The 19,105-nt window shown below is 36.7% G+C and overlaps 1 protein-coding gene across 1 annotated transcript in view; it reads left to right on the top strand.

Annotated features, from left to right (window-relative positions):
• The first annotated feature begins 1,826 nt into the window (after positions 1–1,826).
• The window catches only part of cers6 (ceramide synthase 6), a 22,208-nt gene continuing 4,929 nt past the window's right edge, over positions 1,827–19,105 (top strand). Inside the window, exons 1-10 of the mRNA XM_008404052.2 lie at positions 1,827–2,552; positions 4,590–4,695; positions 4,811–4,941; positions 10,016–10,073; positions 11,924–11,974; positions 12,067–12,159; positions 15,143–15,271; positions 16,073–16,179; positions 18,170–18,326; positions 18,660–18,683. Of these exons, the coding sequence (XP_008402274.1) occupies positions 2,383–2,552; positions 4,590–4,695; positions 4,811–4,941; positions 10,016–10,073; positions 11,924–11,974; positions 12,067–12,159; positions 15,143–15,271; positions 16,073–16,179; positions 18,170–18,326; positions 18,660–18,683 (1,026 nt within the window). The 5' untranslated portion in view covers positions 1,827–2,382. The remainder of the gene's footprint in view (positions 2,553–4,589; positions 4,696–4,810; positions 4,942–10,015; positions 10,074–11,923; positions 11,975–12,066; positions 12,160–15,142; positions 15,272–16,072; positions 16,180–18,169; positions 18,327–18,659; positions 18,684–19,105) is intronic.

The following is a 19,105-nucleotide window of genomic DNA, read 5'->3' as shown; positions in this document are numbered from 1 at the left end:
TGATTATCACATAAAATGGCTTGGCAGCTTTCAGAATTAGTGACACTGACACGTATGTGTGACGAGTTAATATAGTCACATTGAGTAGAAATGCGCCCGGTGCGACTGATCCGGCTCAGTGTGCCGGTTCATTTAGCGGACTGAACGAAGAGATCAGACACCAGTCTAGTTTCATTTTATTAATTATTTTTTATTTGACAGTGGTTGTGTGTTCTATGATTGAGGTTTTCAGTCATTTGAGAGACAGAAATGTCACAGTTAAGGTCATAATGTTAGCTAAAATCATAATCGTGGCATTCAGATACAAAATTGTAAAATATAAAGTCCAGTTTTGAGTTTCGAGGTGATATRAGACACAGTCATAATTCTAATTTTTGAAATTTCYATTACTGGCTTTTAAAGTCATAATTGTGATATTTAAAGTCAAACCAAGCGATTCAAAATTATGAGATTTAAAATTTGGACTTTCAAAATGAGAGTTTTGACATCATCATTAAAAACAAATAAACTTATGACAYGAGTAAATAAGAGTCAGAGTCACCAATATGATATTGAAATTATATACTATATAATGTAAACAGAAGTTGCTGGTTTGCTGTGTTTTTKTGTTCACTTTATTTCAGTTAAGTGTTAATGTTACAATTAGTGTTTAAAAACATTTACCTAAATGCCTGAGTGCTAAGTTGAAAGTTTTGTCAAACTTTTTATTTGATTAGAACAGAAAGAATGCAACATTGTGTAGGGAGAAAAAATCAATGGCAAAATGTTTTAGACTGTCTGTGTGACAAGTGTCTACAGTGGTAATTGTTCATGATTATTTTATGTTTTATATTGTTTGAGACGTCTTTTTTATATATTTATTTAGAACAGACTTGATCAGTGAGTGAAGATAAATGGTGCGGATCCTGGCACCGTGCCGAAATTCCCATCCCTGATACTGACGCTTCTAATGTTGGCCAGAAGATGGCGCGATCGTCCCAAAGACTTAACAGATCGTTTTTACATTCTGCAGTGGACAAGGGGAAATTTTTTGTCAATTTTAATAGAAAGCWTAAAGAGCACTAGATTTCTTCCCTTCACATCTTTCCTTAAGTTGCAGTTGCATTTTCTTGTACAAGATCTAGTATTAAATATTTATATTACTATTCTTTTGACAATAAAACTGTTTTGATAAAGGGACATGACAATTTACTAATTGCCAGCTGAAACCTGCAGCAAAATATAAAAATATGAACAAATAAAAAAAGCACTTACACATTTACCCATAATCACAGTCTTGCAAATAAAGAATTCAATTAGATCTTCTTCTGCTTGTTTCCTTCACCCATCAATGCAACCAATCAATGGGCACAGATTACTATGTGCCAATGTTGCACATAAATCAATAATGTTATCAATCATAGATACTCCTCAGCACATAACTCCACAAAATTAGTATTATGAGTTTGATGTTAAATCATACTTAAATAATAAGAATATGTATAGGTATGGGTATAGGTATTGATGYTGGTATTGGTATAGGGATTGGTATTGGTATCAGTATCGGTGATACTTGCCCTGTATTTACTTAGAATTGGATCAATACCAAAATATGCATTATTGCATTATTGTGACTTTTAAGAAATGACAAAAATTACAAACTTTAACTGAGCAGAAATCATTGTAGTCTGCTATAAAATGATTGAAAGATTATTATTATTATTATTATTAGTAGTAGTAGTAGTAGTAGTAGTAGTAGTAGTAGTAGTAGTAGTACAGCAAAAAGAAACAAGGAGAAAGAGCTGAACAGAAGAGCTAGATGTAAAATATTTTAAAAATTCAGACATATCCGCGGTACTACCTCAAATTGGTCAGAAGGTGTCAGAGTTTGACAAGTTACCCTTTGTATTTGTACAACGTTGCTGCATTTTGTGGTCTCTCATCCAGCATTTAGCTTAATTTGATGAAGAATCAGTTGAGTTTGACTATGAGAATGTTTTACATGACGTTCTTGACCCAGAAGGCAGGTGATCGCAGGTTGTAGACTTACACATCAAATGAGCATTATAAAAGAAGTAATGTGTACGCGTCATCTACACAAATAACCCATACCGAGTGTCATTGTGACATTTTCTATTTTCCAATTGGTTTAGATTGATAGACCCGTAGTATTACATTTTTATTACGCGCACTGACAGGGCTATTACATGACATTTGAACGCACCAATCAGTTGCTGAGGAGCTGATTGAGTCTACTTCCCTACACTGGGATAGTTGAAGGGAAGCGGACGGACGGCGGTCGCACACGGATATCTCTTCATCAGGCGAGTCGGATCTCCCCCGACAGAGACCTCCGAGACGCAGCGAGCCCTCCGTTCCTCCATCGCGTCTTGCTGCAGGGAGATGGCCGGGATTCTGGCGTGGTTCTGGAACGAACGCTTCTGGCTCCCCCATAATGTGACCTGGGCTGACTTAAAAAACACAGATGAGGCGACGTTCCCGCAAGCCGAGGATCTCTATCTGGCTTGTCCTCTGGCTTTCTGCATCTTTATGATACGGCTGGTTTTTGAGAGGTGGGTTCTGAAGTGACTGAATGAAGCAGGTGGTGATGGGGATGCGCTTTTGTTGTGTCGATGAGACGTCGCGCCGCTGTCCGCTGTCTGTCTCCCCCCCCCCCACCCCCCCTCCTAAACAATGGCATCTTATCTGGATAGCTCACAAATCACCACGGTTCTTCTGCAGGCCTGCAGCGTTGTTTGCCTTTGATGCCTCTGTCAGAGCCGACTGACCGGACCTAACCTGTCCCTGCACACCAAACCTGTTTTTCCACAAAACACGAAATAGGCTCCTAACTATCGACGTGTTTTTCTTCTTATTTCAATCGGGTTGTGCTTTAATTGAGTTTTGCCTGTTTTTGAGTTTTATTGTGGAGTAATCAGAATGGCTCATATTGTGTTGATCACAGCAGTTACAATCATAGAAAGTCACCGAGGCCTCACAGATCTGAGTTAAACCCAGAGCCGACCCAAGATTACATGGGGCCCAAAGCAGAATTTTGCCAGGTGCCCTACTTCCAGTTAAGCCCATTATCCACACCCACCACAGAATCACTTACACTGTTTGACATATAATATTGTTATATTCTTTAATTGGCGGCTAAAATGTGTGTATTTGCCCCATTCGAATGGGTAGTAAGTCATAGCGCATAAAATACTACGTCTATGCATCCCAATTGGGTTGCATCCATAAATCCATCCATCTACCTATTAATCCATCCATTCTTTATTCCTGCTTATCCTTGCAGTGTCACAGGGGGCTGGTGTCTTTCTCCAGCAGTCATTAGATAAGAGACAGTTGTTACGGCAGTTGACTAAATCAGCTAAAGTTTAAATGGGTATTAAGAAAATGATTTTAAGTTATACACTGCATCAAGACCCATTTGGGTCCCAATTTTAACCTCATATAGGCAGTTAGTGGGACTATTATGGACAGTCCAGTCTGGGATTTGTTTTCCATACATCCCTTGCAAAGACCGGCTCAATATGTAGACTATATTAGTCATGAAATAATTAGAAGAGGAAAAAACTGTGGAATCATACATTTTGCAGGTTTTTCAGCACGAACACTCTCAGGAAGGTCTCGGCCAACATGAGCTGTGCATACAAGCAACCACAGATAGTTGTTAATTATTTATTAATGATTAATTATTACTTACTTTATTACTTCCTCTTCTATTTTTTAGTTTACTAAATACTTATGTATGTTATAATCAAAAGGTGTATTATATTTGATATGGGGTATATGGCTGACAGCTCAGCTGTCAAGGTATTAGCACTTTAAAAACAAAAAATATTTTCTGTCAAGTGAACCAAGATTAAGTTTTCTGTTGCTTATCCCCATGTCCAGTCAATGTGTAGTGTGCTCTCCCTGTGTTGTGCAAAGTGTAACCTGTTACAAAAAAATAACACAACTGATTTAGTAGAATTGGAAGTCATTTCCACTGTTTTCTTAATTATTTTAGAATATCTGACATATTTTCCTTCAAAATCATACATATTTCAGCTCTTTCCACAGTAAAATAAATAGGGTGAATAAATTGTGGAGACAGGTAATTTCTCCGACTCTTCTTGATTTGCTGCAGCTTTTCAGTCAGGTAGAGTTGGAAAGTTGTGAAATAGTTTTATCACTTGTACTTATAAGCCACCATACTATATATATATATATATATATATATATATATATATATATATTTACCTATTTTTATATTTTTGTAGTGACAGTTGTCAGAGAAATAAACTCTGTAAAAGAATACATAACAGCCAAGATAACACATTTCCTCATTTCTGTGTTTCAGTTTAACAAATACATAGGTATATTGTATATTTGAATCAAACACAGCAGAGAATTTTAATGTGGGAGTTATGGCTTTCTGCCAAGGGTACCATTCTGTCTGTGGGTGGCTTTAGCACTCAAAATGAACCTGAAGTTTATATAGGATTAATAGCCTCTGGATAAAAGACTATTAAACGGTTTAAAGTACCTTCAGTCTTTGTTGCTCTTTCATACATGAAGCATTGTTTTGAACTCTTATGATGTGTGTTTTCTTGCAGGTTTATTGCAAGGCCATGTGCAATGGGCCTGAAGATCCAGGCCAACGGGCCACAAAAGGCACAGCCCAATGCTATCTTAGAGAAGGTTTTCACTGCTATAACCAAGGTGAGGATATGTGCTTTTATGTTTGATTGTAATATGTTTAATAAATTTGTTCTGCATCAAAAATATTAACTCGACACATGAGGTGCTTTAATTTTTATTTTTATTTTTTTGCTAGCATCCCGATGAGAAAAGGCTGGAGGGCCTGTCCAAGCAGCTCGACTGGGATGTGCGCACCATCCAGCGCTGGTTTCGGCAACGGCGCAACCAGGAGAAGCCGAGCACCCTCGCCAGATTCTGTGAAAGCATGTAAGACCTATCACTCCTGAATTAGCCACAAGTCATCTATCTTGCATTGAACAACACCCAAGTTTGACTAAAAAACAAATGACAGATTTGTAACCTGCCAAGGAAATCTTATCACAGTGACCTGTGTATCTGCCTAATGTTGATTGCTGCATCAGTGCTTCGCTTTGGCTCCCTGACAAAGCTGATGTATAAGTGAGGGCTGATTTGAATAGGTTGTGCCGCTTTGCCATGCATCAATAAGAAAGGCAGTGACAGTAGTAAAAGCAGGGACGATAGATAACCTTATCAGAGCAGGTTTTCATGCTTACTGAAAGTTCCCTCTCATGCCTTGTGCAGGAAGCAATAAATAATGAATCACTTAGACAAATTAGACGTAATGTAGAGCGCTTAAAATGTCAGTTTGAGTTTTGGAAATTTTAGAGTGAAGTCTACATTGTTTTGTCTGCAAAGTACAATATCAGGCAACATCCATGAATGCTGGGTACAGTTTTTATTTTTCAGGTGTAAAAATAGAGGCGTCTCCCTTTCACACCTGATTTGACTATCAAGGATTTAAATTGCTTTTCTGCAGGAAAATTTAGTCATGGGACTAATTGCTGGTTCATTTGTCATATTTCATGAGTTGACTGTCATGATCAGAACCACAATCCTTCATAAGCTATTTGTATGTATTTATTGATTTATTGAATTCTCAAAACAACCCTAAAATACTATTAATATTACCATGCGTAAGAAACGGATTGTTCACCGGTAGATAATAGAAGTAAAATGGTGTGAAATGTCATCATGGAGGGGTGAGTTGTTAAAAGGGTGAAACTGACCTGGAGCCTCTGACTTGGTACCATTACATCACCCACAAAACAAGACAATGCAGCAATTCAAAAAGAAGTAAAACCTTGTTTTTCATCCATGCTCCATGAGGTTTATTCAGTATAGGGTCAGAGGTCAGTTGGTGCCTATCTCCAGTGCTCAATGAACTGATCTCCGTTCTACCAAAAGTCCATTGATAGACTTGGTTGTCACAAAGGAAAGACAACCATGTATACACACATACACATTGAAGCCCGTGGACAGTTTAGAGCAGCCAAATAATCCAAAATAGATTACACTTCAACAAGAATTGAACCCTAGCATGCATGGAAAGAACATGGAAACCACGTAGAAGGTTCCTGATTGGGATTTGAATCCAGGACATTCACGCTGTGTTATGGTGCTATGCCATAACACAGAATAAGCTAACAGAAAACTCTATACAACTACTAAAATCATTAACGTAACTCAAGGGATGCATCCACAACCTTTGTAAATAGAAAACTGTAATTCTGTTTTGCACTTTGCCACTAGCACCATAATGAGAAAAATAAACAAAGAAAAATGGAAAGTGTTTAAAAATATTAGAACTAAAAATACAATAAACATTTTTTTCTGTTCAATTATCTTTAGATTTTATGTGATTGCTCTTCAGAACATATCCAGTGGATATCTAATAATCTCTTCTTTTTTTTTCTCTCTTTTTTTTTGTCCTTTTGGCAAACAGAAGCTGAGTGAGAAAAAATGATGCTTAAGTTCCAGTTAACCACTTTCATGCTGTGGGTTAATAGTTAAAGCCATTTGATAAGAAACCCACTCAAGACGGCGAACAGAGAGCCGGCTAATCTGCAGTAATGCGTTTGCCATCCGAGAGATTGTAGTTACTTAGCAGTGTGATGTCAAAGGCCAAAGAGCCAGTTTTGTTGTCAGAGCCGAGTCATGTCTGACACCATCGGAGCAAATCTGACAGTCTGAGACACGGGGAGCCTCGCATCCCCTGATCCGCCTGAGGCTGCTGTTCTCTCAGGAGAACACATTTGACTGATTAGACCACTGGACTTGTATTACAACATCACAGAGGACTCTCAGAAGACAAAAACATGCGTTCTCTTGCTCAAGAAGAAACTGGAATTTTGCCCCTCTCAGCTTTTCAACCACGCTTTCAGGCGGCTAAAGAAACAACTGAGCGGACGCTGTTATCTGCAGCGTAATTAGCGTTGCGGACCTCTGGGCTTTGCAATAGTTTGTCCAGGTCGTCTGCCTCGGTTGTTGCAGGTCTCCAAACCAGGCTGGCTTCAGTCCCTTCTGCAGCAATTGTGCTGTAATTAAGCTCTCGTGCCCAGCTGTCCCTGACTGATAGGATTCTTTGTCTCTCCATTGTGTGGGCCACTGATCTGTTTTGTATTCTTTTCATTATGCAAACACACAGTGTGTAGAAAGCATGTTTACTAAGAAATAATGATGATTGCATAGAGCTTTTGTTTGGAAGCTTTTGTCTTTTCTTACCCCAAATATACTGCAAAAAAAGTAACTAAGATCACGCTTCTATTTTTAGAAAGAAACCTATAGTGGGATGACTCCTGGAATGAAACTTTCAACTGGATCAAAATAAATAAAATTAGATGATGAAAGTGAAGTTTTTGCAGTGAGGTTTTTACAGTTCATCTTCTCTTTAGCTTTTTCTTCATTACAACAAGATGAGAGTAGGCTGGGAGTCCTCACTGGTTCCAGCTGCTGAACTTCTCTTTTTCTGTCATTATTATCTTTTCTGTCATCACCTCAACTTGGGTTTTAATCAATATAGGCAGTGTGGGGGTGGGGGGAGGTTGGTATAGACAAACTGGTCAGGGTGACATGTTGTCAAGGGGCGTCTCAAGCATAAGAAGAAAATCAAAACATTTCCGATAGCTGTGTGTTTTCTGTTGCATATTTAAATATCCAGTTAAGGGGGATTTGGCGCCCCCGTGTTGTAAACAATGTAAGCAAAATTTAAAAAAAGTTAATATCTAAAATCATTATTTCTGACTGGGTAAACTTAAAGAACCACTCAATAGTTCTTGAGATCTACGATAAAATAAAAAATAATAATACCTTAATAATATGTGATTTTTTTATTTTTTATTTTTTTGAAAATGTTAAATACTTACACTGACCAAATCAGAAATGGATAATTCGGCACTAAACAGAAATTCTTTAAAACACAGTTTGACTTCTCCAAAACTGTTTCCATTTAAGAAAGTACAATTAAGGAGCAATTGAAGTTTTCTTGTTTTTTGCTCTAGACCCCTTTCAGTTGAGATAAAAAAATAGAAAAACAACTACAACATATTGATTGGTCGAAGCTGTAGTAAGTTTTTCAAGACTTACAGATTCTTTGAAATAGTTTGAAACCAAAGACACTGTCTGCTGGTTAGAATAAAAGGCCATTACCTTTTTTTTTTACTTGTGCAAATCAATTTCCTAATAAATTAAACAAAAGATAAAAAGCTGAGTCGTGAAAACAAACCATTAAGTGCCAATCAATACTCTTAAATCCTACGTGGAGAAGGTAAAGTAAACGAAGCAGCGTTGACTTTTATTATTTTGTTCCTGTCATTAAGCAGAATAAATGCGTAATTGTCTTTGCCCCTTTATCCCTCACTATAACCTCATTAAGTTGCTATGCTCAGTTAAAAGAGCTAAAACAGTTCAGTCTACTATCAGGAACAATTTATTGTTTGAATATGTGGTTATTTTGAAGGGACAGTGTTTGTCTCGTAGCATTTCAGATAGCCTTGTTTATTTTCTGTTATTAAAACACTTTTTAAACAATGTTTTGTAAGTTATTTGTACCATAGGGGGAGTTCATCATAGCACAAAATTGTCACTGTTTACATTTAACAAGCATTCCTCTGTGGGGTGCTAATGAGAAGTTGCTGATAATTAAATGACAAATCCTCATTTATCTCAACAGGTTGTGCTGTCTGAAAAAGTGTCAGCAATTTCGACACAAAAAAAAAAACATCTGTGTTTGACTTCAGAAACTCTATTCAAAGGATGCTGTTGTGAGTCATTGGGATATATTTTTTGTGCATGGCAGCATTTCAGCAACACTTTGAGAAAGACTCTTGCAGGCTCGATCAACCAGTTGCCATGCAACAGTTTTTACTATGTGCCAGGTACGCTCGTCCACTTAATTTGCTTTTACAATACTTTTGATCATGCACATCAAGCAACTAATGATGCTTTCCCATAAGCTGCATGTTGTCTTGGTGATTATTTTTCTGCTATTTGTTAAAGGCTTACAACTGAATGTTTCAAACAACCGCAGAAAAGGACTAGATTTTGCTGATATGGACACATTGTGATGATAATATAGATTCATGCTCCTCTCCATTGAGTTATTGAGGGTTTCGGGTCTAAATGAAGTCAGCTGGAGCATCTTTGTTTGAAAAAACAAAAAGGAAAGCTATGTCTCGACTCTCTCATCCACCTACTTATTTTTTATTTTTTTTGTCAAGAAAATCCTGTGTCCTCGTTTCCCAGCGGGATTAATATAATATTTTTCAACTGAGCTCGATTGATTTGAATGTAGCCTGCCTGCATGGTCTTAGCTGAAGATTTGCCTTTGCTTGTTTGATAGTTTTAAATTCTCATTCTCCCTTGCTGACTGTTAAGAACCGGTTTCATAAAGTAGGCACGTCTTCCTTGTCAGCAAGTCTTTGATCACAGCCGTGTCAGCTCCAGCAATATCTTCTTTGTAAACCTCAGAGGCAGAACTCCTAATCACATCATTGTGCAGAAACTAAAGTATATGCAGGATTATTTAAAGCACAGAGCGGGGAAGGCTGGAAGCAGACCTAAGAGGAACACGTCACCGATTGTCTGCGCAGGACAATTATCTCGTGATAGAAATAAATTAGTGTTGTACAGCACATTGTGGTATAAGATCCCTTGAAATCCTAATATTGCTATATTTTTATTCTTTACTTGTGAAAATAAACCTTCTTTTCGATTCGACAGTTTTCTCAACAAAAACATTGAAAATATCCCTTTGTAAATTTCTAATTAAAAAAGAAGCTAAGAGAAGTGAAATATTTCACCTGCAACTAACATGGATTTGCAGATAAACATCCAAAGGCTCCAAAGAACTTGTTACAATTATTGTAGTGTCAAGGTCATGATGGCCTTGACAGTCTAATCATAATGTAGCTGCAATTTACTGGCCAAATTCTTAGAAAAACAATGTCTCACTCTGAATATGTGTTCTTCTTATTTACTCCAGGTGGAGATTTACCTTCTACCTATATATTTTCACCTATGGAGTGCGTTTTCTTAAAAAGGTAAGCTTTTTTTTACCCCCAGTCTCATATTGTAAATGTCACAACTAGAAGTACATACAGTGCCTTGTGAAAGTAATCCCAACCCTTGAGCTTTTTCATAATTTTGGGGATCAACCCTTAAAATCCAATGTTACTAGTGTGTCATTTAATCTTAATATATCCAGATGTTTTTAAGGCCCTCAGAGTTTTGCTAGAGAGCATTAGCAAACAAGCAGAACAATGAAGACCAAAGACTACAGTCAGGGGAAAGTATAAACCAGGGTTAGGTTATAAAACAATATCATAAGCTTTAAACATCTGGATTAAGTAGTTAACTGGATTAACTACTTAATCCAGTTATCCACAAACGGAAAGAATATGCTACATTTGCAAATCTATTAAGGACATTCAGCATACAGCACCTTGCTGTGGGAAAATTTTACTTCAGCAGGGACATGGACGCCGGTGTGACTTGATGGAAAGATGGATGGAGCCAAACACAGAACAGTGACGTTAGAAAATCTGTTAGCGGCTCCAGAAGACCTCAGACTAAAAATGTTAGAGATTAATCTTCCTGCAGGACAACAACAATAAGCATACAGCTAGAGCTACAAAAGACTGGTTTAGTATTTATGCTTTAGAGTGACCCAGTCACAGCAAAGTCAAATTGAGAATCTGTGGATAAACATGAATTACCAGAGACTCTTTTACAGAGATTCTACATCCAATCTGACTAAGTTTGAGATATTTTGCAAAAGCTGCCTGTGCAAGTCAGGTAAATCATGCCCCAAACAGCTTGCAGCTGTAACAAGTAAATATATTGTGACTTTTTAAATGACAATCATTGATACAAACAGTCTTTGTATCTGAATTTTTAAGTGTGATAGGCTTCTAAAAATGTCCTCAATAATGCATAATGGCTATTAAACGGTGTTGTGCAAAAGTTACACTTTTCTTACAATTTTCATTTTGTTCAGTAAAATAGCAACGATAATAAATGATTCTTCCAGTAATGTTCTTTTGCCAGTTCTCCTTCTTTGACTGCATTCAATATTTTAAAAGCATTATTACCGTACTCACATTCGGTCATTTAAAATGTTGATTTTTGCTACAAACTTTAGCTTTTTAAAAGTTCTTTATGTTTCATATCGGGGCTGACAATTCCTTATTCTTTTTTGTTGCATTTGTTGCGCCAAAGCATCTTCTTTAAATAGGCACACTATCACCTTTAGTGATAGTGTAACAATGTTTATCAGAGCCTCCCAGTACTCCCGGTACTCCTAGTTAAAAATCTGCCAGGTACTGATTCTGCTGAAAGCTAAGAACAAAAAGCCACGGGAGATAAATCTGAGAATGAGTCTGCTGACTGATTATTACTGAAAAATAGAGCTCAGGAGGTTTCACATATTTCATGCATATATTCATGAAAGTGCATACATAATAGCAATCACGGCAGGAGCTGAGATAGAGTTGGAAAAAAAGAAAAAGTCTCTGAGACACAAGTTGCATGACGAAGCACTTTGTGAAAAATAGCTCACTCCCCGGCAGTTGGTACTGCAGGCGCCAGCCTCCAGCCTCTGTGGGATTTATTAATAGAGCAGGTCTGGAAAGCAGTGCAGGAGAACTAAACTCAAGCGCAGTGACGGGTCACAGTTTGCTCGTAACACATTTACTCAGAATTTAAGTGTAGCCTCTAATGGCTCTTTAGTTCAGCTTCTTTTCCCACCAGAACATGCAGTGTAAATCTCTTTGTCTCATTCACTGTAGTTTTTTTTTTTTTTTCTTTAATCCAGGATTACAGCCACTCTTACCTCTAGTAATAGGGACATTATAATTAAGGTCAAAATTTATGATTTGATTCTTTCCTTCAGACTCCATGGTTGTGGAACACTAAGGAGTGCTGGTACAACTACCCTTACCAGGTAGAAGTTAAGAAAAACCTTCCAACAACTTTACAAAAAGGTATCTCCTTCTGTTTAAAATGTTCTGAGACGTTCTCCTTATACGTATGCAGCCTCTGACTGTGGATGTCCATTATTACTACATACTGGAGCTGTCCTTCTACCTGTCGTTACTCTTTTCCCGCTTCACAGACATCAGGAGGAAGGTAAGGATGACTACAGCATCACTCAGACAACATTCCTTCTAAAATCACACCTATAATTCACTTTAGAATGAATCGCTATAGAAAATACCATTGTCGTCATGAATACCAACCTTTTCTGACTCACTGCTCTTGCATAGAAACAGTTATACATAGCCTGTCTGGCCTGAAGTTGGTTTCCTGCCTTACTCATGTGGGAAATAGCAAAATATCAAAAATCTAAAAATCTTGTGACGCCCAAAAGTTTCTGCAAGTATTTCCCAACTGATACCCCTTACATTGTTCTTATTTTGCAGCTGTTTGCCTAATATATATTTAGTATCATTCATTTTTTATTTTATTTTTTCATAAAATCCTTTACAACTGTAAAACTCCCACAATTTTCAAGTCTAGAAATTGGTCTGTTAAATGTATACATACATTTCAAGCCTTTTGGCCATATCCTATAATGGATTATTTATGAAAGAGGCCAGGCGATGTTACACAGTGTGATGGAGTACACATGAAAAGAGGAAAAAAAACTTAGGCTTCTATAATATTTTAGAACAGACAGAATGATTACAGTGTTGTTAGTAAGCCTAGCAGCCGAAACCAAATAGAAAAACTGCGTTACGTCCTTGTGCTTCCTCAAGCATCGTGTTTGAACATCCTGCTTATACTCAAAATAACTTCACTTAGTACTTCTTTCTATACTGCATAGTGTTGTTGTTCACAGGACCTGTTAGTGCTAAATATGGTGCATTTACTGCATGAGGGGGGAAATAGGATTTCTAATTTAGGGCCAAAATTAAGAAAATTATTTATTGTTAAGAAATAACACCCAAAAAGGTGCACAGTAACATGCTGTAAGTTTACATTACTCCATTTTTAATTGAAGTAATTTACTTTTCTCATTAGTAATATAACCTAAAGTTTTACTTTGTTAGATATCAGGGCTTGAATTCATAAATCACATAACAATGTGATCATTTGTAATAAATCTAAATTTTTCTGACTCCTCTGCCGTTACGGTGCTTCTGACTTTGACCTTTGGTATTTTCAACACTAGCTGGCTCATGTTTGGGTTTCTACGGGCATCATCAAAGACGCAGAATATTTTATTGGCTTGTAAATTTCCAAACCAACCACTGAGATTTTTCAAATTAAACACTGCGATGATGCAATACTTGCAATGTGTTCTGCCACTCTAGTAGCTAAAAGATATTGTAGTTTTCTGTTGTTGTTTTTTTTTTAAGTTCAACTTGGTCAGTTCACCAACCCATATCTTCTCACATCCATTTTTTTGTTGTTGTTTTTATTGTATTGTATTTTTTTGTAAAACTGGCAACACTTTTGGTTCATTTGCATGCATCACAGTCATGGTCTTTACTCCCTCCTCTGGTTCGTCCACAGCTCTGCCCTCTGCCCTTCCCATTAAACTCTCTGCACTCAGAGCAGACTCCATGATGCCATGCTGTTTGCCTTCACTCTGTCATCTCTCTGTTGACTGTTGGCATGTGTTTCTGTTTTTGTTTCTCCTTTCAGTTTATTTCATGCACAGCACTAGACTGAGGAGGGTCCTCTGCATCTCCTGCCAGTTCCAGTATGTCTCTCCCTGCACACTCTTGCCTTCGTTTTCAGTCTGCATCTTGTGTCCATCCTGCTCCTTTTCATCCTCCCTCCTAATTTACTTAACCTTCTTCGCTGGTTCTAATTGCTTGCAGCTAAAACCTTCCGGTAGCTAAAGAATTGCAAGGACACTTATGCCCATGTCTCTACATGCATTTTCATTCACATGGAGCTCCATTTAAAGCTATCCCAAACTTAAGGGGCGATACTAAGGTGGTACTACAGGCTGATTTTATTATTAAGTTACAGTAATGTTCAGCTCAAGTCCCATTTGGTTTCTAATTTCATTTTATTTGTATTTTTTTACTTTTGTTTTTAGGGTATTTTGTAGTAGTAATGTTACAATTTGATCTTGAGTGTGAAGTCATAACCATTGCAAAACCTCACTGATACTAGTCACGTTGCAAATGCAACTTTGATGTCATTTATTGGAATTTATTGTAACAGATGAACATAAAGCTGTGAATTTTATTGTGAAATAAAGTGAGAAGGATAAGTAATTTAACCTCAGCATGAATGCACCGTCTCAGAAAAATCGTGGTAGCAGCATGATGCTGTGGGAATAGGGAAGCTGGTCAAGGCTGCTGACAAGGTAGATGAAGCTAAAAACAGGGAAATAAAAATGGTGAAGTCTAAGATGGAGGCTCACCTTCCAGTGAGCTCATAACCACTAACATACAGTCAGACTTAAAGCTAAAATGACTAAAAGCCAAAATGGTCTAGTCAAACTAAACGTAAAAAATGTAAATGAAGAAAGAGGAGCTTCCCCTGATGAACTGTCACACTTAGTTACCAAGCAGAGATTGGTGATGTTCACTCAAACAGCACTTTATAAATTCTTGCAAGAATGAGAACAGCAAGCATGTCCAGTGTCTGTTAAGTCTGGTCTGTTCTGTCTGGACTTTGAGTCACTACCTACTGATGCTTGGGTTATCATAGAGTTTCTCCCAAGGAGTCTGGGAACTGACATTTCTGGCTCATCATGAGGACGTCAACAAAGATCTTTGAAACCTTGAAAATGCAGGAGCTTTCCATTCTCATCTAAACCCTCCCTAACGTTCCACAGTTTTCAGGTTGATTTATTAAACATTTTATAAAGCACATGCCATTTTCTTATACTCCACAATTATGTCCTGCCTGTGTTTACTTCAGCTCCAATGAAATACATAAACGTTTGTGGAATTTAGCAAACTTCAAGGACTGTGAATAAATTTGCATGCTCTGCCAAACTCAAGTTCAACAACTTGCAGCACAAAATGTTCATGAATCTGAGGATATCAAAAGTGCATTAACTAATTCTATTTAAAGACCTTATGAGATGATGTTTAAAAATACTTTCTGTACATGCCTGATATTTCCTCGGCAACTGTCTCTGCAGGATTTTCTGATCATGTTCCTGCATCACGTGGCGGCGATCTCTCTCATCGTATTTTCTTATGTGAACAACATGGCACGAGTGGGAACTCTGGTCATGTGTCTACACGATGCAGCCGACGTGCTGATAGAGGTGAGACCCTGCCAGAAGATTAAACGTTGCATGTAGATGGATGAGCATCTGAGAAATGAGCTTATGTCAGCAGCAGGGTGTTCAGAGATATGTTCATACGCCTGTGTTCATTACAATGGACTGCAATMCATGTGTAAATCCTGACCCTGCTTTGTGGCTCGCAGTTAAAAGGCAAAACGTACAACACTAAGCGTGTCCCTTCATCTGTCAAACAAGGTGGATCCTCTTTTATGTCAATTATGTGATCTATCTTGGTGCTTGCAGATTAATATGTACTGGTTGTTTTGCTCAAGGAAGCAATCGTATGATTGCAGATGTATTGTTTGTATCTGGAACAGTTTCTTAAAAATGCATGTGAGTGAAGCATTATGTTATTCACACTTGACTATTTATGCTAATTGGAGTTTGTAGAATGTCTTAGTTAGTTATTCACGACTTTGTTTCTCCCTGCAAAGATCAGTTTCTTATAACTGTTAGAAATTTGAAAGGCAGGAGGACATGCCTTTTAAGTAAGGCAAGTGTGAGCTGATTATCCCACAACAGGATATAGCTACAAAAACAAATGTATAAACTTGACCCTATTCACAGAGGAAAAAAAGTTCAAACATTGTGGATGAAGCTGTATCCATGTTCCACATTCAGCTTTAGCTTTATCTGTTTAGCTAACTTCAAAATTTATTTATTTCTTCTAGCTGTTTTGTTTTATGTATCTAGACTGAATGAGATTTATTTAAAGAACCTTCTATCTGTTGTATTGTCGGTAATATTTGTTCATTGGTTTTCGTTTTTATTCTATTCCAGGCTGCCAAGATGGCCAACTATGCCAAATGTCAGATACTGTGCAACCTCCTGTTTGCAATGTTTGCAAGTCTCTTCATAACTTCCAGGCTGGGAGTTTACCCCATCTGGTAAGAATTATTTACTTTCTCTGTGATCCAAAGCTGGCATCTCAGTTGATGAGAGACTTAAGTGCAGTGGTGTTAGGTGCCTGCGTTTGCACACAGTTCAGTAGTCTTAGAAGCAGCCAGAGCTTCAAATCCCGAGCAGCCTGAACTCCTTATCATCTTTTAGTAGCTAATGTTCGAAAATGTATGTCAAAACCATCAAGATCTCAGTCCTTTTTTTTAACCCCCTTTCTCCACAATGGTTTGCGATTTGGACAGATCTGTGTGAATGTTGTTGCTAAGTAATAGTTACTATGGATACTACAGCTTTAACCTTTCAAAGAAAAGACAAACCAGCACATGAAAAGCAAATCATTGTGGTTCTACTCGACCACTGGAGACAATAATGTTATTACACATTATTGAAACATTAAATGAGTGTTTATTTATGAAAACATTTCTATTTTTGGGGAATTTTTTTATATAGTCTAACGTGTGGCTAATCTAACTTCATTTTTATTTTAGAGAAAAAAAAGTAGTTTTAATTTTACTTTTTTTTTTTAAATTTCCACCCAAACAATTGTGTAATTACATTCCCTTGAAAATGCCGGTTAAAACTGGCCAGTCTGTCGGATATTAGGAGATCATAATTCTAATTTCAGCCCTTGAATACACAACAGTCATCTTTCAGTCAGCAGCAGCAGCTGCGTGATCAGGACTTCATTAAATGAATGTAGGCATGATTTACATTCTGGGTCAGGCAACTACATTTTTTTCCATTTTTGCTTCTGATAGTAGCTCTTAATCATTCTCCAAATGCTATTTATGCTATTTTGATGCATGTTTAAAATTCAATCTAAAGACAGCATTTGAATAACTTATTTTATATAAAGCCTTTGTGGCATTTAAACCAGCTCTAAGCTATTCAAACCAATCTGCATCATTTAGTTGCATGTTTTTAATTTCAAACTGTAATGTAATGCTTCTGCACCATATTTTAGTCAGTTCCTCCATTGCACCATTTTTAAAGTTGTTGCCATGACTTCAGTATCTGGAGGATGGTTCACAAGCTGCTGTTTGCAAGGAACAAACCAGGGATGAATTGAACTCAGATCCTCAACGTAACATTGAGACTGGAAATAGAGACTGGAGATGATGTCTTTGTATTCATTAACTGTTTTGATTAATTTTCTGTTCTCTGTAAATCTCATTATATTAAAATGTTATTAAAATATATAGACCTAAATCAATAATTCCTTTAAAAATAAGAAATTTACATGTTTGATATATGCATTTAAAATATGTATATCTTATATTTTTATGATTATGTCTTACAGCTAATGAGACCCCCTAATTACTTTTTTAAATTATTATTATTTTTTAGAAAATTAAAACAACAAAAAAATCATACTGACACATTATGGTTGAACTGTAGTGTACACACAATCTTGAAAAAACCTGCTGCCTTGACAGCTGCCTTACTTGACAGTCACTAAAACACTCCAGAAAAAGGTTAGACCACAAAAGATTATTCCAAATGAAACTGTCTGATCAGAGTTCTATATTCAGCCATATTTTCTGGAAAGTTGACTGGAAGGAAAAGGTATGACCAAGCAAAAAAGACAAAGCATCAAAAAAACAAAAAGTTGTGACACCAAGTGCATGCAATAGTTTGGGGGAGATTCTGACATCAGATTTAAAAGTCACCCCATATAGACTCTCCTGAACTCGAGACAATGTCAAAGGCAGGTTTTCTGTGATAACAAAAAGACTAAAGAGCTGCTCAGTCCTACTTTCGACTTAAGGAATTTGCATTTGAATTAGAAATGAAAGCCCCAGATATTAAAAAGAAGAGTAGAAATTAAGAGAATCATAGTTGATGACAGGATTATTGTCTAAATTTTTTGTATCCAACACATGTTTTTCTTACATAAGAAAAAGAATTGACCTTTTTAAATTTTCCTTTCAAAACGTAAAACTTTAACATGTCATTCTCTCCCTGCTGCTGCTGAAGGATTTTAAACACCACTTTGTTTGAGAGTTGGGAGATTGTAGGCCCCTTCCCATCCTGGTGGGTCTTCAACCTCCTTCTGGTCTTACTGCAGCTTCTTCACTCATTCTGGTCCTACCTCATAGTGAAGACAGCATGCAGAGCCATCTCCAAAGGAAAGGTGAGTCGCCACACTCTTCTCCTCGGCATCATTCCTAAATGTATGCTTTTTGTTGTATCGTGCGGTAAAAAGCTTTTCCATTAATGTTAGTATTCTTGTGCTGTGTTGTTCCTGTGTTTTTCACAGAATCACTTTCTTTTTAAGAAAAAACTGCAAATAAATGTCACCCCAACAATTACATTATTACATTTGTAATGTTTAGCATCTGAATTTGATGTTTTATTGCATCAATAAATAAATAAATAAATAAATAAATAAATAAATAAATAAATAAATAAATAAATATCAAATAACATATCTATTCTATGTTCATGCTACTTTGCAATCTTCCAGGTGGGGAAGTGGAATCCTTTACATGTAAGTAGTTCTACACAACTAAATGCATAGCTACCACGTTTCAGTATATCCAGTATACTTATTATCTATTTCAGACCTGTACTGTCCTAGTTATTTAACCATCAGATTCTTTTGATTAGTCATACGTCGTTGCTCCATGTTTTTAAATTGCTGCACTGCAAAAACTGAAATCTTAGTAAGATTAAATATCTTAAATTAAGGAGATGTTTCTTGTTTTCTTTCTGACAAGATAATTTTTCTCACCAAGAGGGATTTATGTAAGAATATTTTTCTTATTTTAAGTGTTTTTGTACTTAATTATCTCAGTAAGATATAAAAGCTTAATGTTAAGAAAATATTACTTATTATGAGTAAATATGTGCTAGAATCTAGAATATCAATATTTACCAATCAAACTTCAAGTCTAGAACTTATTTTATACA

This window comes from Poecilia reticulata, linkage group LG2 (assembly GCF_000633615.1).
Source record: "Poecilia reticulata strain Guanapo linkage group LG2, Guppy_female_1.0+MT, whole genome shotgun sequence".
In the NCBI taxonomy this organism is placed as follows: Eukaryota; Metazoa; Chordata; class Actinopteri; order Cyprinodontiformes; family Poeciliidae; genus Poecilia; species Poecilia reticulata.
The sequence above is the reverse complement of the archived record's forward strand: the minus strand, read 5'-3'. Positions and strand labels throughout refer to the sequence as shown.